At 42.2% G+C, this 21,659-nt stretch overlaps 2 protein-coding genes across 2 annotated transcripts in view; both read right to left on the reverse strand.

Annotated features, from left to right (window-relative positions):
• Positions 1-3,531: 3,531 nt before the first annotated feature.
• CARTPT (CART prepropeptide) lies at positions 3,532-5,277 on the reverse strand. Its single transcript, XM_056514630.1, has 3 exons — positions 5,094-5,277; positions 4,931-5,014; positions 3,532-4,552 (listed from the first exon to the last, which is right to left on the reverse strand). Exons 1-3 carry the CDS (start codon positions 5,208-5,210, stop codon positions 4,445-4,447), a joined length of 309 nt encoding a protein of 102 aa, XP_056370605.1. The 5' UTR covers positions 5,211-5,277; the 3' UTR covers positions 3,532-4,444.
• Positions 5,278-11,770: 6,493 nt separating this feature from the next.
• MCCC2 (methylcrotonyl-CoA carboxylase subunit 2) overlaps positions 11,771-21,659 on the reverse strand; it is a 36,731-nt gene continuing 26,842 nt past the window's right edge. The window contains exons 15-17 of the mRNA XM_056514784.1: positions 20,851-20,965; positions 19,507-19,592; positions 11,771-12,217 (exon numbers count right to left, since the gene is read on the reverse strand). Coding sequence (XP_056370759.1) covers positions 12,100-12,217; positions 19,507-19,592; positions 20,851-20,965 — 319 coding nt within the window. The 3' untranslated portion in view covers positions 11,771-12,099. The remainder of the gene's footprint in view (positions 12,218-19,506; positions 19,593-20,850; positions 20,966-21,659) is intronic.

The raw sequence follows: 21,659 nt of genomic DNA on the forward strand, positions 1-21,659 counted from the left end.
GTTGCTACTGCAGACAGACTGTGTGGAAGGGCTCCAGGCAGCTCCCACACACCTTCTGCACAATCTTGCCAAAATCTGAAGGCCCAGACCTAAGCTGAAAAGGGGCTCACACAGATGGGATGAGGGACTGGGTGGGGGGGAGAAGGAAGGTTCCTGAGTCTCTTTTTGTGCAGCCTCCCTTCCCAGCAAGGGGTTTTACCACATCTCCTAGAGACCCAGATCTGAAGGCTGACTACTTGCTGGAAGTTGTAAGGTGTCACAGCTTCTCTAGATGGGCAGTATGGCTGCATGTTCCAGATTGCTCTATTGTTAAATAAATTAAAAAAAAAAAAAAAAAAAAAAAAGCACCCCCCCCAAATCCCATTTGTCACTGTTAAGCTAACACACTCATTTAGAGGAGAGACAGCTGTGTGCTGAGAATATCATTGCATTACAACACTGCCACCTCTTGTTCCTTCTGCTGGTTTTGTTTTTGCCCAGCTCCAGCCTGTGGTGGCTCCACCCCCAGCAGAAAGGCATAAGGTCTTCATTCCTTTTGATAAACTGAAACCTCGCAAGGAGGAGAATCTGGCTGGATGCAATGCCATGTACTTCTATACAAATTACAAAAAAGTAGAATGCTTGAGAACATACACATATTCTGTCAATGTTGATTGGTGTGTAACTATTTTCTCTGCAAACTCGAAGAAGGAGGTACTGAAAGAAATGGGGTGGGGAAAGAGGGGGAAACAAGCCAAACCTACTACAACAACCAAAAAACATCCCAGAATCTGAGAAGTAGAAAAACCACCTCACGGAAAAATGTCATGGAATTTGTCCAGTATGTGAAATACATTTTATCCATGCACTGTTACCTCCAAACTCAGTGACTTCTGAGGTGAACCTCAGTTTTCCTGTCAGTATTTGTACAATCTCTTACCCCAGGGGCTGCCACCCATAGGCATACATTTTCCAGATGTTGGTTAATGAAGAGTAGTGCCTGCCTCCACCAGAAACACCAAGCCTGAGAATTGTGTAGAGCCTCCTGGAGAAGACTTGGCTGCAGATAAGTAGTGTAAGTTGTTCATCTTTGAGTTTTGACTAGGTGGTCCCTGGGAAGAGGTTTGCTCTAGAAGAAGGAGGATGACACTGTGCTAGCAGGTACGACATGGGGAAAACCCGCAGATGGTGAGGAGAAGAGACAAACTGCACAGACTGGCTGGGCCTCTTTGTCCAGCTGCTTGATGTTCAACTAGCTTCTCCATTGGGGTTGAACTACTGACAGAAACCCCATGGTTTCTGCATGGATTCCTTGATTTCTAGCAGTGTATTTCATTTTTATGTACTTCAGATAGCAGTTGTATATTGAATTAACACCTTTTTGCTAGACTTTTCCATGGTATCTCCCTGTGGTTTGGTCTTCATGTGCAGAGTAGCTGAAGACAGGGGTAATGTTTTAGCCAAACTCAAGTGCCTGAGAGCAGCTCAGAAGCCTCTGAAACTGATAACCCAAACACACAGCACAGATCCCCTGGGCTGTGGCCCATCAGGAGCAGTTTATCCTTCTAGCATCCCTTTCTAGTTGGAAGATCCAGTCAGTAAGAAAAAATTGTTCTTCAAATGGTAGGAGGCAAGCAGATTTACTGTGGTTGACTTCTAATACAATGGGACTTGAAGCAACTGAGTTTTTCTACTTCATACTCAGTAAAGACATTAATTCTGAACGAGAATTATTGAATCCAGGCTCTTTTGCAACTGTCTCTGGTGTCTAAATCCAAGAACCCTCAAAATCCCTGCTTCTTGTTTTGAACCTGTTGTATGTAAGGCACACCTTGGAAGTGTTAGTATGGTGAAATCAAGAGGTATTTGAAATTAAAAATTTTTGTCATTTCATGTAATTGATTTCAAGAGTGAAAAAACCACAAATGCTAGTTCTATCCTAATTCTTACAGCACAAGTTTCTCTCCTCACCTATTTTTTAAATCTCTACATAGAAGCATCTGTGGTTGTCATGTACATGGTCATGCATATAATCAACAAATTAAAAGCCCTCAGATTAGTCACACAATATTGCAGAGTGTTGTCATGATGTCAGCATCATGAAAATAAACCCAAAATTCTGACTCCTTAAGTTAGGTTTTAGATTTATAATTTTGATCTTTATGTATGCCACATTAATAATTTTGAGCACTACAATCAGGCAAAATAAGAACTATAAAATCAACACATATGCCGACTAGTTCTTGATAGATTTTAGTCCAATATTTCATGTTTCAGTCCAATTCTGTGTAAATACACCTTCAGTAAATGTTACATGTAGAGTCAATCTACAGGAGCAGTTCATTGAGATGATTGTGGTACTTTGGGCAGGACACAGCACTGATGAGACCATCAAACAGACTATAAAAAATACCATAAGTCCTGGTTATTGTTTCATGTGAACCAGACAGAGATGCCACAAAAATGTTTTCATTATTCCTTGAAAAATAAAGGATTTCTACAATATCTCTGGGAAATACCATAAAAATATCCACATGCAGTTGCAAGTTTACAAAATCTGACACAGGGTCCAGCCCTGCGAATGCACTATCACACCTGTCTGCAACAGGTGTTACTCACCCACGGTCACAAAAGTTGCAGGCAGAGCTGGCTGCCACTCCTGACTGCTCCTGCTCACTGCATATCCATTTCCCTCTGTTAAGTCCTCCCTGAACAGTGTTCCCACCAAGTGCACCATGGCTCCTGCTTTATTTAACCCTCTCCTCCTGACTCCCCCACATACACAGTCCCCCAGGCAGAACTCCCTTGCCCCTGAATTCCTCAGTCTTGTGGCCCTATGGAGCCTTCACACTCTGGGAGTTTTCATCTACCCTTTATTTTGTCCTTCTCCAGGCTAAGAAGAGTTCATTCTGGTGCTGGAAAATAACAACTAATAGCAAAAATAAACCCCAGCAACTAGAATTCCAGAATTAGTAATAGCAAAATGAGCAGTGACTTCTTATTAAGTCAGCTTCCCTGTACCTGTTTCAGTCAGAATTGCTTATGTGCTCTTATTGTTTAGGAGTAAAGCAAATGCCTTATAGAAGCATTTTTATCACAAAACCCTCTCCTTGTATGTCTTTGTCTCTGTCTTGGCCCATGCAGCCCCTCATCTCCATGCTGACAGAATTAAGAGCTGGTTCTTACAAATTGTGGCAAAGGAGAGGCAAGAAGTTCCTTCATCATTTGATCCATCATTTATGGGAATCAAACACAAAGCTCATGGTGGTTGTCCCCCATACACTGCCTCCCCTGACAAGTCACTACAGGCAGGATACACCCTGTCCTCTCCCAAATTAAAACCTGAGGTCCTGAGCCTCTGTTTTTGTCACAGTCCCTCTGGATGCCTGTGGGAGGGAGTAGACGTCAGTAGAGCAGTACCAGAACATATGAACCTTGATTTCTAGTCCTGCCCTGACCTGGCTGCTAGCCTGGCTACAGCACACAGTAACACCTGCAGTAGTTATGGAGATGTGCTAGGGTTTCCCATGTGTGAGTTAAAACACCCAAAATACCGTCATCAGAACACTGACTTTATTAATAGAGACAAAGGATTAAAACACATAATGACTTCACTGAAATACAAGTGTACATGTGGAGGACAGACATATTTATATACATCAGCTCATTGCAGAAACGTGAGCCATTTGGTCTAGGTGACTAGGATATCCCCAGGTAGTTTGCAACGAATCCAGACAGCTTTCTCTCCGTGGTGGCCCAGGTAAAGCAACCGATTTCGCCCCAGCCCCACCCCAGCTAGGCTAGTGCCGGCCCCCTGCACACCATCAGCGTCCCATGCCGACTTTCTGCAGCACCGGGTGAGCACAGCTGGATTTGGCCTGAGGCCGGCGGTGCGGGTGAACCCCACCGAGAGCTGCAGGCTGCTCGCTCCGGGGTGTGCCGGGCTGGGTCCGCTCGGCGGGGAGGCAAGAGAGAGGGTGTCATGGTGCTTTGGACACACCCGCATCCCGCCTGTCCCGCTACCCCCAGCCCCCCCAGGGGAATTCCCCGGCTCCTCCAGCCGGCTGCGGATGGGTGTTTCCAGCCCGAGGAAGGAGCCGGACAGCCCGGGGCACGGCACGGCGCCACTACCCCTTCTCGGCACGGCTTGGAGCTACTCGGGTCTGCACTGGGACGGCACTGCAGCTCCCGGGAGCGGCACCTCTGCTCCCAAGGCACGGCCCGGGATATTCCTGGACGGACAAAAACAAGCGGGGGCTAGAGGAGAGGGAGAGGAAGGGTGGGGCGGGAGAGAGGAAGAAAACAGCTCCACGGATGTCGGATGTCACGGACGGCGTTACACGGGCGACGCGGGGGCTTCTCGCTGCTTTTCTCGGGCGGAGGAGCTGCGGGAAGCCGCCGGCACGTCGGGGCGGCCAGACGTCAGTGCCTGCGCTCCCGGCGGCTTGTCCCGGGGCGCCCCTGCTTACAGGCACTTGAGGAGGAAGGAATTGCACGACGTCCCCCGGGGGCAGTCGCAGAGCTTCCCGATGCGAGCCCCCTTCCTCACGGCGCACTGCTCCCCGGCGTCGCACTGCGGGCAGCGGCCGGCGGTCAGTGGGACCCCACCAGCGGCCGCCCAGTCCTGTCCCGTCCCGTCCAGCCTAGTCCCATTCTCTCCCGTGTCGTCCTGTCCCGTCTAGACCAGTCCCGTCCCTTCCCTTCCCTTCCCTTCCCTTCCCTTCCCTTCCCTTCCCTTCCCTTCCCTTCCCTTCCCTTCCCTTCCCTTCCCTTCCCTTCCCTTCCCTGAAACATCCCTTCCCTTCCCTTCCCTTCCCTTCCCTTCCCTTCCCTTCCCTTCCCTTCCCTTCCCCTTTATCGTCCCGTCCTGCCTCGTTCTGCTCTGCCCCCTTCCCCTTCCTTTTTAGTCTTTTCCCGGTTCCGTCCCGACCCGTCCTGCCGGGGCACCCACCATGGGCACCTGCCCGAACTTCTTCTCGTAGTGCGGTCCCCTCTTGCTCTTGAGCTTCTCCAGCACCTCCTGCAGCGCCTCGATCTGCCGAGAGAGCACAGAGCACCGTCAGCCCGCGCCCGCCCCGGCGGCGCCTCCCGCCCGCTCCCGGTCCCCGCCGCACCAGCTCCTTCTCCCGGGAGGCGCCGCCGGGCGCTCCCAGGGCCGATCCGTGTCCGCGGGCGCTCAGCAGCAGCGCGGCCGCCACGGCGCACAGCGCCAGCGCCCGGCAGCTCTCCATGGTGCTGCCGCCCCGCAGCCGCCGCCGCCGCCTTTATAGCGCCGCGCCCGCCCCGCCGTGCGTCAGCGCCCACCGCCGCCGCGCCCGAGAGCCGGCCCGGCGCAGCGCGGCTGGGCTCCGGCACCCACCGCCCCAGGGCCCCGAGAGCCGGCGCGGCTGGGCTCCAGTACCCACCGCCCCACCGCCCCAGTCGGCGCCCCAAAGCGCCGGCCGTCCCTGGCCCTCGTCCCGAACAGCGGATCCATCTCTGAGGGTGACCGACAGGAAGGCGGCCAGCCCAGCCGCACCCTGCCCGCGCTCCCTGTGCTCGTCCACAGCCCAGGGCTGTGAGCAGGCTGGGAAACAATTCCCTCGCCCCTGGCGGCTGGGATGGCTGAGGGAGACGGTGGACATTGGACACACAGAGATGAAAGTGGAAGTTGGGCGTGCAGAACAGGGACACTAGGCTTGGATCTCAGCACAGGGATCTGACATGAGGCAGAGTAAGCCCCGTGGGCTAAGGAGAAACATGATGTGCTGGAAGGAAGACCCTCTGAAAGAGTGGCGGGGGATGAGGGGGATGGTAGACAGTGATGATGAACAACAAGCTGATGAGGATGTGAATGCTTGAATACGGACAGGTGGGAACCAACAATGTGGGGAGGCTCAAGGCCACAAAGAGCAAGGGCTCCGGTGAAAGAAGCAGCATCAAAAGGCCCAGGATAAAAGTAACTGCTAATACTACAACTGTGAATGGTGCTTGAGGTCAAATATCATACCACTTAGCAGGTTCTTGGGGAGCATCATACCCTCTGTGAAATGTTTTGGGAGAGAAATAGTGCAGTTGCCAAAGGGAGACCTAGCATCAGTGAACACATTCACACTTTCCCACTGACGTTTGGTTCAGCAAACCCAGTGGCCTCTTGTCCGCACTTACTCTCACTGAGAAGATCCCTGGCAGGTCAAACCTCATGGCCATGGTGGTTGCAGGGGCAGCTCTTCCCATTAAGAAAAGCAGTGGCATGCCAAGAAGAGCATGCAAGATGAAGGACAATGTTCAGCCTCCTCTGGGCCAAGGCTGGGGTTAAACAGGGTGGCTGAGCAGCAGGTTGCTGGCCTGAGACATTCGGCCATGAGGTTGTTGGGACAAGGAGGCAGCGAGCTGGGCCTGCCTGTGAGGAGACTTCACTTCCAGATCACAGCTCTGAAGTCGCTATGGGGATGTTCCTGCTACAGGGCAACAGCAGCAGTAACTGGGCTGTCTCCTTATGGCAAGGGAAGATCATTTGGAGAAGGAGGAAACTGGAAAACCTTGCTAACAGAATTCTCACAGCTGTTAACAAACTCTTAACACCTGGTCATTTGTAGAGAAGCTAGGAAGGGGAGCTAGGAACAGCTTGAAAAGACAATACAATGTGAGCACACACACAAAGAAAGTTGTTTAGATAAAAATTAAACAGGTCCAGGCATGCATTTTTCCAAACAGGCAGGCATTTTTTCAAGGGAAAAAAGGAGTGTGGTATAACCAGTAATTTTCAACAGCAGCATTTTGTTTGAAGCAATAAAAAGACTCTGATCTCTCTATCACGTTGCTTGCCTCCAGTGCTGCATGTTCACCTCTTGCTGTTACCTCCTCCCACACACTCCTATTGATCATCACATCCAGCAAAGGTCTCATTTGTAATTGCTGGTCAGAGTAGAGATCCTCTGTTTGTCTGTGTGGATCCTCTGGTTTCATTTAGCCACAGAGAAGGCTAAGATTTCAGATGTCATGCTGGTGGTAAGCCACTCATAGCAAAGTCCAGGCTTTGTTCCCAGGCTGGAGCAAAACCACAACCCCGCGCAGTACTGAAAATGATGGGTGTGCCAAAACGAAGTTTCTTAGAACAGAGAAATAATCCAGGCTATGAAAAATGCCTCTTCATACAGAGAGGCAGATATATGGCCTATTCAACTTCAAAAGCAGTATCTGTGAAACCTGACCAAAATTCAAACCATATTTTATAGTATAAGGATTACTCATGCAGTGCTGACCACACCAGAGATGCTCAGACAACATCACTGTTTTCTTTCCAACTTGAGCTTTCAGTAAAAAGCTGAATTTAATGTTAGCTACTCCAACATTGTTGAATGTGAAGGCAATTACAAATTTCTGTTTCCAGAAGTCATTTTATCTATCTGGCTACAGAAATCCACAGAACTTTACAAGTTTCTGTGCCTGTTCCTATCTGGATCACACTGTCTCTGCAGACATCACTGTCCCTTGTTCCCTTGTTCCCCATTCAGCACTGTACACTTTGTCTCCAGCACTAGGGGATAAAACATCAGCACGATTAATATCAGCAGGATAGCTGAATATTAAGTAAGAGTGTCAGAGGCTCCCAGGTCAAGGAGCAGAAAAGGGTCAAGGTACAAAAACAGAAAATCACTGTTTACAATTACAAAAAGGCAGGTACTATCCAACAGCATCAGTAGCCAGTCATAAGATAGCTGGCTATGGAATGAGGGGAGCCTGTGGAACTTCAGAGCTCAGCGTTGGGTAATCCACATGAAATGCAAGACCTTGGGCATGGACTTGGGTACAGGTCTGTTGTACCTAAGTACTAATTCAAGTTTCTTAAAACTAATTTTCTCCATGCAAGTGTTATTGCACACAATTGTACAAACAGAACACTATCAAAGTGCATTAGCATCTGTATATCAAATGGATAACTTTGAAAATCACACATGCTTTACATAATCACACTGTTCCATCATGATCAATTAATTAAGTGTACTTCTAAAAGTGGGAAAATAATAGAGGTTTACATTGATGCTGGTAAGGAGTTCTGAGGATTTATGTGTGTTCTAGCTTTGGCTTTGCATAGACATGGAGTTGGATGGATTTTAGGACTACTAGACTCTAGAGATTAGTGTCAAGCATTTGAACAAGTGCTCTACTGAATCAGAGACATGAAAATGGGCATATGGCTTTAAGTGGGTGCTTTAAGGCTTTGCAGAAAAGCAGCAGGCTTTTAAAACTGCCTTGTTAAATTGCCTTAATTTATAAACCACAGTTAAAAAAATAATATACCATCATTGGTTTTCTGAATCAAGACTTTTTTTTTTTTACTGAAGCCTCGAACACTGAGGAAAATCTAAGATAAATCAGAGTTCTGCCACAACTGAAGCAGTAAGAGTCCACAGGCACACTTGAAAGACATCTATCTCAGCAGGAGATAGCAATTTATCTTGATGAGTAATAGATTGGAAAAAAGCCACTTAAATAAAAGATGGGTTCTCAGAACAGTACGTATACCAATGCCCACACAAACAGGGAGGCTACAAACTCCCCAGTAAACTAACCCCACACAGGTGGAAGAGCAGTGGGAACAGGTCCCCAGTGGCTTCTCCTCTTCTGCAGGCAGTGCTATCACAGAGGCTGTGCACTATTCACATCTCATTTCAGCCCTGGAGGCAGGCTTGTCATGATTGTGTTCCAGAGGCTCTGCCTTGATGTCTGTTAAACAAACTGCCACCAATTTTGATTGAAGACCAAACTGTAGCCCCCAGGCTCCCAGCACCTTCCTAACTGCCATGAAAATAAAAAGGAAAATGGCAATGGGTACATTTTTACAATCCATCACCATCTCAGCCCAGGTAATTTGAGAGTGCAACATGAAAAGCAGCTTAGCCCACCTCATTCATGTTTCCCATTTCCTTCTGTTGAGGTGTTTGAAAATACCCTCAAGGTCACAGCACTGAGTCTTTTAAACTCCTTGCAGTTAAGTGTTAACCTCTTGAAGAGACCACATCTAACTATCATGGAGAAACAGAACCAGGTAACCTCTTGGCTTCCTCTCCTGCCAGGGGCTGGAGGGAGGCATATAGCTCAGAACAGCTATGCCTCAGGCAAGACTAGATAGAAACAAAGGTCCCCAGGAAGTCTAGAGCACCTGGTGTGATGCCCTGGTTCACCACTGTGTGCTTGATATGGTACAGCTATTTCCCTGGTTCTTCAACCTTCATTTGAAAAAATCAGCGTCATCCCAAGGATCACCCTTCCCAGTAAGGAAACATATTAGTGGTTTAGAGCTGCTCCAATACTACAGTGAAGAAATTACATGTACCAGAGACAAGCAGGAGAAGTCATGAAATAGTCACCCACAGCTTTTACATTGCCTCTTCCATCACAAATATTATGCCCTTAAAGTGGCAGCTACCTTTAGTTTTATTTGAAATTTCCTTTCATTCCAGAAGAAATCCTACTGGTAGCACAACGCAAATAAAAACTGAAAATCACTGTTGTAATGGCATCCCTGTCAAGCCTAAAAAGGAGCTGCTACTGCAAAAGCATGAGACTCCTGGTGGCAGACACAATGTGAGAGCTCTGTGTGATTATTTTGAGATAGCAGAAATAGATCTACCAACATCATCAAATGTGGTACAAGCACGGGGTCTAACTTTGTGCTCCTGCTGACTCCACAGAAAAGAATGTTTTTCAGCAAACCTCTGGGCAGCAAGAGACCCATCGCAGTGATCAGAACACCATCACACACCAGGGACACTGTAACAGCAAACATTGTGCAGCATTGTAACAGACAAAAGCTTTTCCAAAATAGCTGTGTAGTGGAGGAGTGATAACCACTAGTGGCTCTCTGAACTGTTGCTCTGCGCTGAAGATCCTGCTTGGTAGTGACTGCTAACTAGATCATGCTGATAGGATGCTAAACCTGTGATGATTAATTTAATTTACTAAATGTGTTTACAATGCTAAGTATTATTAAGGCAGAACATTCCTATTTACTCAGACGTGTTTTGACTTCGCTTGCACACATATTCAAAAAAAGAAATTTTGACAAATGCAAGTAACTGTCTTTTCAGATGTAACAAGGAATTACCATTCTCAGAAGCATCCTTCCAAACATATCTGCTCCTATCATCTGTATCCCAGGATTATCTGTTACTGTCTCCAACTTGGCATGATTTAATTACCAGTGTAATTGAAAGAATATATTAAAAATAAAAATATTATTCAGAACAGATCAGATTTCTTAGCAGAAAGAGGCAGTAGTCCTCATAGCTTTGGAAGTGACAGGCAAGAGTGATCCCCATAATTCAGAATAGAAAGTCAAGCGCTGAACTGATTATTCAACTGGAGTAGGAGAAAATACAGCGTATTTCTTCTTATTGGAAGCCACTAACAATATTTCAGGATCTGGAACTCTTTTTCTCCTTGCTTATATATGTTAAATATATAATTATATATTTTATATATCAGTATTTTGAAGAAGGGTATTTTTAAATGCATTTCAGAAACCTACTAACCATAAATAATTACACTTTACTTTCAGGATCAAGGAATCTTGGGTCTATGCCAAACATAATCACAAATGTGTGTAGTGAGACAAGTGGCACAAAAGCACAGCTCTCTGCCTCACTGGCTCCATTTTAAAGTATTATTCTCTGTTAAATATTTATTAAATATACTAAGAGAGTGCAGACCTACAGAAGTAATCTTTCTAGTGGTTCAGAATATACCAGGCTTTGGACACATTTCATCTCAGTAAAAAGAGAGGGAAGTTTGCTCTTTTTGTGCAGTATAGAACTCTGCCAGAGACCACACAGCTCAACATACGCTAGGCTGTCTACATTGTCTATATCACATACTGAAGATCCCCATTCCAAAGATTTATTTCATTTTCTCTTTTGCATCTGTCTGAGACACAACTGGAAAAGCAGATAGCAGACCTTCCATCCTCCTCCTGGATCCAAGGAGAACTCCTCTCCACACAAGCCTAGGAAGATTACAGCTAGCACCTTACCCAGGTGATCTCTCCTCTCAGGAGTCTCTCCTCTCCCCACAGGCCAGCACAGGACAGGACCTCTACTCATGTACACTGGCTCTTCTTGGATTTGACTATCAGTTAATACTCCTGGCAATGGCTGAGCACCTGTAGAGCAAAACTAGATAAAAATAAATCACCTTCCTGTTCCCAGCTAGAACAGTATGTAGTTTCTACAAAGGTGCAACGTTTCTGAAGAGAACAAATTAAATGACAGTGAATTCTCAAAAAACTAGACACCCCAACAAGCTACCCTAAATAAATCAGAATAAAAAAAGCACTCCAGCATCCCCAAACTCCTTAAGTCAATGGATTTCAGGATTCTGCTCTGAGCAAAGCATTGATCTGTATGGAGAGAACACTCTGTGAAACCAAAATTACCAGGACAGCACACCAAGATGTTTAAATACCTTTGCAGCCAACCCCTGTCCTCACACATGCTCTCAGCAACCTGCTGATTTCAAAGATAGCAGCACACACCTCCTAGCTCTTCCAGAAAACATTATGCATCCATCAGGTTCAATAGTTGTTTTGACTTCAGGGAACCACACAGAAAAGCAATGTTTTTTGGATGAAAGCCAGAGATAGAACAAGATGACAACAACTGTATGAAATCTGTAATTTCATGCCATGTTGAAATCCTTGGCTGCCCTTACAGCACTTCTCTTTCACAAAAATTATTTATTAGCAAATGTGGGTTTTTCTTTGTTGAACTGCAAAAGTACATTTACAGGAGACATACAAAAAAGAAACTGATAAACACCAAATATGCACTTTATTTTGCACATTTATTTATGTAAGAGATAGTATCAATAGTTTCTTGTTAAAAATGAAGTATAATGCTAGAAGCTGCAATTTATTCATGCAATGCAGTTATATAAGCACCTAAATGACTAATCTCAAATCACTATCAAAAACCAGAAGCACTGTGTGACAATTACAGTTACTGAAAATAATGATGTAAGTTTCATTAAAAATAACATCTGATAAATCTCTATTTTTAATCACCGCAGTATTATAGTTAGTGTGCTGCCCAGCCCCAAATAAAATATACAGAGGTAATTCTGATGATCACATGTTTAAGTTTACATCCTGAAAACTCCAAATTCTGTCTTCTTTGTAGGTGCATTTAGTGCTGCACTGAGACTGAGGCCCAAAACCAGTCTTGTGTCAGCTGGATCAATAATTCCGTCATCCCATAATCTAGAGAAAAAAACATAACAAAAACATAACAAACTGAAACTTTTAATAATTAAAGGAAATCAACATATATAGCTGGTATACTTTCAAAGCCATGCAATTGGAAGTACTTCATATTAAAGAAAGAGTAAAGAGCTAAATTATACTTAAAACTACGAAGTCAAGTCATGCTATTCATAAATGCAACAGACTGGTGTGCATTACTCCATGGGAATTTGTCATCTAGAACAACTTATATTTTTAGGTAAGTGAAGAATGTCAGACCTACATATTTTAAATAGATTCTTCATACTTAATCATCTCCTTCAAGAAAAAATGCCCTCTTTGCTTGTGAATGTTCAAGTGGAGAATTACCATCTGTCAAAGACCTATCTAATTCTATTAAGAATGCTTGCACTTTAAGGCTTATGTCACATTGTTGTTTACACTATTCAGGTTAATTCAACTGCCAGATGAGGATGATATAAATGTTTATTCTTTCATCCTTAAAAAGTCAGTATAAATTTCAAGTATTTTCAAATTTCTGTAGCAGGTTGATCTTTCTTTGATTCCAGGTGCCCACAGGGCCGCTCTATCTCTTCCCTTTCCCAGCTGGATAGAGAAGAGAAAATAAGATGGAAAACAACAGGTTGAGATAAGACAGTTTACTTAAGTGTAAGTGAAAGTTTGCATGTGAACGAAGAGGGAAAAAATTGGTTAACAACTTTATTCTCTATTTCCCATCAGTAAGCAATGTCTGGTCACTTCCCAGGAAGCAGGGCTTCAGCGCTGGCATTTGCTTGGGAAAGCAAACACTGTAAATAACCTATGCTCCATCTTCTTCCTCCTTTCCTTAGCTTTTGGAACTGAGCTGAAGTCATATGCTAGGGAATATCCCTTTGGTTAATTTGTGTGTGCCCCCTCCCAGGATCTTGCCTACCCAAGGACACTGCTGGGGGGAAAATGCTGGAGAGAGAGGCTGGTGCTGTGCCAGCACTGCTCAGCCAAGGCACTGCTGTACTGTCAGCACCTTTTCACCTACTAATGGAAGGCACAGCTCTATGAGGGCTGCTGTGGGAAAATGAACTCCATCTCAGCAAGACCCAATACAATTTCTTTATTTTGCCATTAAGTTCATTTCTAAACAACTGGAAGATACTACTCTCCTTAACAGTGAAGGCAATTAAATTATAAATGAGTTGTGAAATTCCCAAAATCACCAATACTTGTAATCTCTTTGATAGTATCCAAAAATTAAGGCATCAGCTCTTAATGACAGCTCCATCCTACCTAAATTAAAATCCATATTGAAATTCCCAGCAGGCCATGAAACTGTAAATATTGTTATTTTCTCAGCAAGATATTTAAACAAGATACCAGATTGTTCACTGAAAACCTAGTCTCACTTAAATACTTTAATCAGCATCTGCAGAACGCATGCACAGAGAGGTTAAGAGAGGGATGCTCCTCCTCCATCCCATCTTTCCCTTGAGAGACTTATTTTGCATTCTTTGTGAACTTACTTCAGTGCTGATCAATGCCTCATTCTTTGTGGAAAATTTGAAAATACAAGAAACAGACATGAACAGGGAACCAAGACTGACTCTACCAAGAGAAGACACAGCCTTTCCTTTCTAACTGAAGTTCCATCTGCAAGTTTTATATTGTTTGGAGATTAACAAAATCTATTAGACAGGAAACAAGATATTTTGCAGTCTTCTTTCAATCCTAAATGTGCCAATCTCATCCCCAAGAGGACTGCAAACTGTATATGAATACATGCTGAAAAACTCCAGGCAACACTTAAGTATTTTCCATATTTGCTTTATTTTGCCATTCACTGTGAAAGCAATATTGATCAAATCAGATAAAAATACTAAGAGATTGACAATATATACTTTTTATTTTACAAGGGGAATCTATTCTATGCTGCACAAAATGGAATTGCAGTAGAAGACACCTTGAACAAGACCAGTCACAAGGGTTCAGGCTCAGCTCTAGGAGCATGTTTTCAAATTATTAGACAGAGAACAAAAAGGATACCCCAGCTCAGAAAGAACACTCTGCTATGAAATCTTACTATGGTGCAGCCTCTCAAGCAGGACACTGTTAAATTATATGGGGCACAAGAGCAAAACTGAAGTACAGAAGAAGAAAGGGTTTGGAGAAGGGAAGACTGCTGCTAACTGGGCAAAATCAGGATCTTTCTTTTTTGGGAGTGAAAAACAAATTTTGATTTAAGAAGTATTGCACCACAGTAGCTGTGGCACTCACTGACCTGGCTGCCGATCCCAACAAGCAGAGAATGAATATTAAAAAAATGACAGAATCATAGAATTGGAAGAGACATTAAAGATCCTCTAGCTATCCTCCCCACTATAGGCAGGGACACCTTTCACTAGACCAGGCTGCTCAGAGCCCCATCAAACCTGGCACTGAATACTTCCAGGGATGGGCAGAGGATTGATCCTCTGGGCAACCAGTGCCTTGCAGTAAAAAATTTCCTCAAATGTAAAAAGGAGAAAAACTTCTGGCATGGCAAAAAGACCCCCTGCTATAAACCCAAATTACAAACATGAGAAAACTGTAGCGCCACCAAACTTCTCATTTTAGGATTCTCAGTCAGCACTTCCTTCTAATGGGCTAGTAGCCTAAGCACTGGAATACTCTAGCAGCCACACTTGTACCTGCATGAAAGTGGTAGCAGCAGTAAATTCTGTTTCAGGTAACTCAAGAGCTGTCTGAGTAACTTCTTTCCTAACTGCATCTTTAAATCTTAAATAGTAACTAAATCTTAAGTAGCAACTCATTAAAATTTTTGGGCTTATTTGGGCAATACTCCATTGAAAAGACGCAGAGGAAGTGCTTCTTACCATACAAAATCAAGAGCAATTGGAAGTTTTTTTTGGTTCAAAACAGCCGAAGAAAAGTCTAACTTGGTTTTAAAGAGACTTACTTAAGAGATGTTTGAATTTTTTGATTTTTCTCAAGACAATAGTTGTAGCTTGCTATAATCCAGAATGACCAAGACAGTATTTTCTATATTTTCAATTTCAGAGAGTGTGCATTACTAAAGTTTAATGGATATGCTTTTTTTCTCCATCTTATATTTATATTTTGATTGAGTTATGATGAATATAGTCAGATTAATCTGCCAAAGGAATGGAGAAAATCCTTCTTAATAGTGAAGATAAAAGTAGTTTTGTGAGGTCAATTCCAGCCTTCTGATTTCTTAAGACTATGAAAAAAACCCCCAACTTTATGAACAATTTCAAATACAGTAATTTCTATTCTTAAGCAAATTTTGGTTTTTTGACTGTTACAGGTTTGTTTGCTCTGCATATAATTTTTTTTTCCCCAATAAATACCCGCAACTAACTTTCTTATTTATGAAGCACGTTGCAACAGAATGACAGAATTCATACTACTTAAAATGTTCAACACATCTGTTCAGGCCTGGAATAGGCAGGGATGAACTGAATGCAAAAAAATCACCAACTTAGTGCAATACCTTGCAAGTTGCAACTTCACCGTGATTATTGCTGCAATAACTATACGAACATGAAACATATTTTAATGGCAGATTTGTATTTTTTTTTCTGTTTTTCTTTCATAACAACACAACTGACTTATATTGACAACTGTAGAGGTTTTATGTTGCATGGAAGTCAAACTGCTTTCACACGGTCACTCCTGGCTTCTGCTTCTCTTTGTTTAAAGAAAACTACCTTCTCTACTGGGATGTAACATTAATAATTAAACTATCCATTAAAACCCCATTGCAGGAACATGAGTCACACTACACGCATAAAATATCTGTAATTGAGATAGTGTGAGTAAAAGAAATGAAGTTGCCTAAAGTAAAATGCTTGTGTAATTTGTTAAGATGCAAACCTCTGAAATCTTTTAAGAAACCAGTGAGCAGATTAATATAACTCATTAAAAAGGGTGCTGCCTAACGACCGCCATTAATTAAGACTGCTCATTGTGAAAGGTTCTAATCACAAAATTGGTTAAAGTCTGATTAGAAAATACAACTGCAGGGAACAGTATTGACATCCTGTACATATAGGAAGTTATGTCTTAAAAGGAAAATTATATAAACAGGGATATCTTCTTGTCTTTTAAGACTGTTAGGGCATTTTCCTTCTCTCTCCTTATTACTGCTAAAATCTTGATTCAAAGCCTGAATAAGTCAAATGGAAGGCTCACATCAATCTCAATGGCTATGAAGGGTGAGATTGATATCAGGCAGGAGGACAGTATCAGGGAGCCTCCAAAGGAGCTGCAGGTAAGCAGCAATACAGACAACAATCTTTGTGCCCATCTGTCGCTTTTGTTCTCTCAGAAATGCAAAGCTGTTTGTTAGAGTTTCCATGTTGACATTTCTGGTGGAGGAAGCTTACAAAACAAAGGCTGTCTGGATTCAGTTTCAATTACAGTACCCTGACATTTGGTTGACAATTAGCTGGGGTTTTACCATGCCTGGTGCCCAACAGGAACGGGTTGCAAAAGTGACAGATTACTCCTCCCTGAATTACAGCAAATGCTTGCTAATAAGCAGCTGCTGATGTTGGCTGAGGAAAGGGTTGTCTCCAAGGTGGAAGGTGAGTGGTACATCCTCCCCCCTGAATACACATGCTGCAAAGACTGTAATCCACTTCACCTCATTGTTTCTGCTTGGACAGCCTACTCCACAGTAATGAACACTTCTGAACTATTGATCTGAGATCTTCCTTAGGAATTAATTAATGCAAAGAATGAAGGGCAGGAAACATGAGTATATCCACCGAAATACCCAATTAACTCTACAAGAGAGCAACTAAAAGCTCCTAGACAATGCAGACTGCACCTACTTGAACTGAAAGACGACAGAAACCAGCCAGGACTGCTTTGACCTGAGCAACTCACACACTGTCGTCTAAAGCACTCTTTTGTGAGAAAAGGCATTTCACCTTCGTTGCTCATGGTGAGATAAGCCTCAGTGGGATTTCAGCTCTGACATTTGACTTCATGTCTCAGCTGGGCTTATTATCTTGAGTGCAGCGTCACATGAACTCAACCACATGCAATCCAGACCCACGCTACTTCTCAGCCAACTCACATCTGTGCACTGTCACATTTCCTTTCCAAGAGGACACAGCAAGAAGTGCATAACTACCCTAAATGACAGATCACTTAGTACTAAAAGCACTTTCTAAGGCCCAGGCTGAGAAAATTTAAGTTATTTGCTGGGGTGACTACTAGATTTGCAACTTAACTTCACAAAATGGCCAGATATTCTGAAAATATAAACTCATAAAAGTTGCTCATCAGAGAGTACAAAGCTGGTATTAAACACTCAAGTTTCATGTCATCATCAGACATTATTAAAAATTTAAAATTTGATTTTTTTTTAATGCTAGTCTTAACTTTACATGTAAAACTGCATTCTTACAGATTAGTAACTTCCTGTTGTAAATACTGACAATTGTCTGTTGGCTTTTGGGAGAGGATAAGTTTTTATATTGCTAATATATCTAATATATTGAATGTTAAATAAGTCATGAGTAAAAGAGTCTGACTGTTTCCAGTGAACATATAAAAAAAAGAAATTAAAAAAAAAAATCACATTATTCATCTTCTCTGGAGTAGTCATTAATTTTAAATACAGACAGTTTGACTCATTTTTAAAATGTTATATAAGTGGAATATTCTTCTTAAAATCTAGTTATAAAAATAGTACATATTTTTTTCATTTTTGTTTCTTGTGTTAGAGCACAAGGTCAGTTGTTAAAGGTCAGCTGTTAAAAACTTTTGTGCTCTTTCTTTTACCACTCATTAAAGATCAAGCCTGATTAAGGAATTCATTTGATGAAAAATTAAAATTAATGTTGATTTCCCAGGTATAAATACCTCAGTTAAGTATATTCCACTATCCCTACAGAAATGAGTAAAAGTTAACAGTAATTTCGTATCTTACTTCTGATCATGCAGAAGGAGCTCTTCCCAGGCTACCTGTCCCTGCTTCCACAGTGTGTACATTTCCTTCTTACTCCTCAGTTTGAGGAGAAAATCCTTGCTCAGCCATGCCAGTTTCCAGCCTGCCATGCTCAATTTCCTACACATAGGAACAAAAAGCTCTTGTGTTCTGAGAAAAGTGTCTTTAAAGAATTGCCAGCTCTAATCCACTCCTCTGTTCTCAAGGAGTTTCCCACGTGATCCCCTCCACTAACCCTTTAAACTCCCGGAAGTTCACTCCTCTAAATTTAGGGTTTGGAGTTTCTCTTTTCTGCCTCACATTCCCTGAGATCCTGAACTCAGCCTGGGTTGTGCTCATTACAGTCCTGGCTGCTTCCAGCCATGACTCTCTAATGAGCTCCCCTGCAGTACTGAGCACCCAGGATTTCCACACCTCTGCTTGACCTGTGTGACACCTGGACCAGGAAGCTGTTCCCCACCTACTCCAGGAGTCTCCTGGGTTGTTCACTGCCAGATCTGCTGCTTTCACAACTGACATCTGGGTCACTGAAACATGCTACCTTCTACCACCATTAGCAGCTGAGCGCTTGTGGAAAATTAGCTTTTGGATACCACAACCAGAAATATGCAAGAACTATAGCATTGACAGGATGAAACTAATGCAAATTAACCATCAAAGGCCAAGAAAGCTCCCAGGCTACTTTCCAGACGTATCTGTATCACTTCAGGATGCCACCTTGTTTCATCAGCCTAACTAGTTCCTGGTTATTTACGAATATTTCATCAGCCTGAGCATGAAATGCTGCAAAGGACTTCTCAGCAAACATGAGCATGCTAAAGCCCTATAGCATCATTGCTATCGTCAAACAAAATTACCTACCATGACCGTGACCTGAAATTTGCCAATGGCTTCAGGTCTTCTTGGAATTGCTACCTTCTTTTCCACTGGCCTCCTACTTGCAGGACCCCACTAAAATGTAATCCTCCTAATACACATGCACCCACTTTTATTTATATTATACTGTTTAACAGGCTTTAGAAAGGTGACCAGATACTACATTGGGAAGAATGATATAAAACTTATGCAGAATAAAGCACAAAGCATAGAAACTCCATGGTACCATAAAATTCCTTACAGAACCAGTGAAGTAATTCCTGCAAGTGCATGCAGTCTTCTGAAACAGCTCATGGTACCAGGTCCCAGAGATAAGACAGACAAAACACTCGTTTGAACGCACATCAAACACAATCTTTGCTTCCAACTGCTCTGTTCTGCTGTTCTTTAATACCAAGAGTTACATGTCAAGTCCCACGATTACAATTAAGTTTTAGAACAGTTATTTGTATGTTACCTTGCACTGGAATAATAAGGGTTTCCTTCCTCCTCGAACCTTCTAATGATTGGCTCCTTCAAAGCTGCTTCATCTGCCTCAGACAACTAAAAAATCACATAAAATATTCCTTAATATTTTCTTATCCAGTGATAGCGAAGTTTTATATGCAGCATCAACCTGAAAAAAATGCCTAAATTATCTCCTCAAAGTTTTTTTACTCTTTTAGCACATAGTTGCCAATTTTGCATGTTTGACAACAAAACTAAAATAGCACTTTCCAAATCAAGTGGGTGGAAAAAGGAGAATAAGCATATACTTAACTGAATGCAAAAGTAATTGGTGTCTGCCACTTGAAAAATTACTGAAGCTAGTGTATAGGGAAAAAAAATTTGGATTGCCTTTGGCAAGATTTTTTAATAAAATAAGTTTGTGCTATTCTAACACTGGATTTCTCTATGATCCAGACTGGCCACAGTAATTCAGAGAACTTCCAAGTTTCTAACACACTTGACTGACATTTAACTACTAATAATTATTTTTCTTGAATTTCTTTCTGGGTATCATGGATTTGGGAAATTAAGACAGACAGAGATAAGGATGAGTATATTTTACCCACAAAAAGAACAAGTCAAGTGTTGGAAAGTAATGACACTGAGATAACATGTTCATACTGCTTCCCTATTCTGAATAACTATTCATGATAAATATGAATAATTTTAAGACAACCATAGCAAAACCACTTCTTATGGAATCAAGGCAGTAGTATAACCATAAAACTTGCAATTAAAAAAACCCAACTCAGTAGAAAAGAGTGTGCAGTGAAACTGTAAAATATTATTATAAGATATAATAAAATGTTTATTATATAAACAATATACCTTCAATTTTCAATTAAAATGTTGAAATGAGCAAAAACTTTTCCAAATCTCTCCAGACTTCTGCTGTTACAATCTTCATAATTCTCAATTAGTGCATCATTTGAAGATCAATTTTCTCTAGAACTGCCACCTTCATAATAATTGCAAAGACACACATTGGAAAGACACACTTTCCTGACATGTTTCACACTCCCAAACCAAGGAGGATTCCTGATTGCTCACCTCAGGTAGAACTAATAACTTGGTGCACAAAGGACACAAATACAAAGGTATATTAAATACTTGTCTTTTTAAGCAAAGATAAGAAATGTTATTAATGATCTTCACATTTCAAAGAAGTAAGCAGTAACATTTCACAAATGCTTTGTCAGTGCACTAAGTGGCACTCACTCTCTTCCACCCCTTCCTAGCTCACAAAGTGACCAACTCCAGTGAAAGAGTAAGTGATAATGACTTTACCAGAAATGAAAGAAGAAAGATATACCTGTTTTCCCTCCCTTGCTTTTTGGTCCTTAGCTATTGTAGCCAGAACAGTTGCAGCTTGTTCCCCTCCCATCACTGATATGCGAGCATTTGGCCACATATACAGAAATCTTGGACTGAAAAAATACATATTAAACATTAAGGTAAAACATTGTCATATTTCCAAGTGAAAAACTAATTCTCACTCAACTAAGATTACATTTTTATGCACGACAATTTTACAGTATATCATTTTTTAATAAGGTACATCAACATACTTTAATGCTTACAGCACTACATTTGAAAATGCAAAAATCCTGTTCATTTCCATTATTCAAACACCTTTTAAAAAAATTCCTCTTTCTTGAATCTCTTCAGCTCACATTCCCAACCCACAGGAATTTTGCTCCTAAACAATAGTATCAGGAACCTTCAAAAATGAAATTTTAAAAAACACATAAGCCATGTCCAAAGGGTCAACAAAAAGAAGAAATCTTTAGGGGTTATACAAACCTTAGTCATAAAAATAGGCTGATTGAAGTGAATAAGGAGTTTTTACACAAGCTGATACACTATTCCTATGAATGCAGAATAAAGGACCAGCCTATACTGCCAATGATTGTTTAAGACTTCACAATTTTTCCACCAAAAATCGAAATGGAAGAAAAGGATATGAATATGTTTACTTTAGAATGTCTCCTCTGTCACCTAATTCAAGGTGAATCACGAGACTTATCAGTCTCCACAAATTTCAGGCTGTTATTTATTTATTCACATATTCATAGCAAACTCTTTTTCAAACAGCATAACTTCTTCAAGAGTTCAGATGAT

Source organism: Oenanthe melanoleuca, chromosome Z, assembly GCF_029582105.1.
Source record: "Oenanthe melanoleuca isolate GR-GAL-2019-014 chromosome Z, OMel1.0, whole genome shotgun sequence".
In the NCBI taxonomy this organism is placed as follows: Eukaryota; Metazoa; Chordata; class Aves; order Passeriformes; family Muscicapidae; genus Oenanthe; species Oenanthe melanoleuca.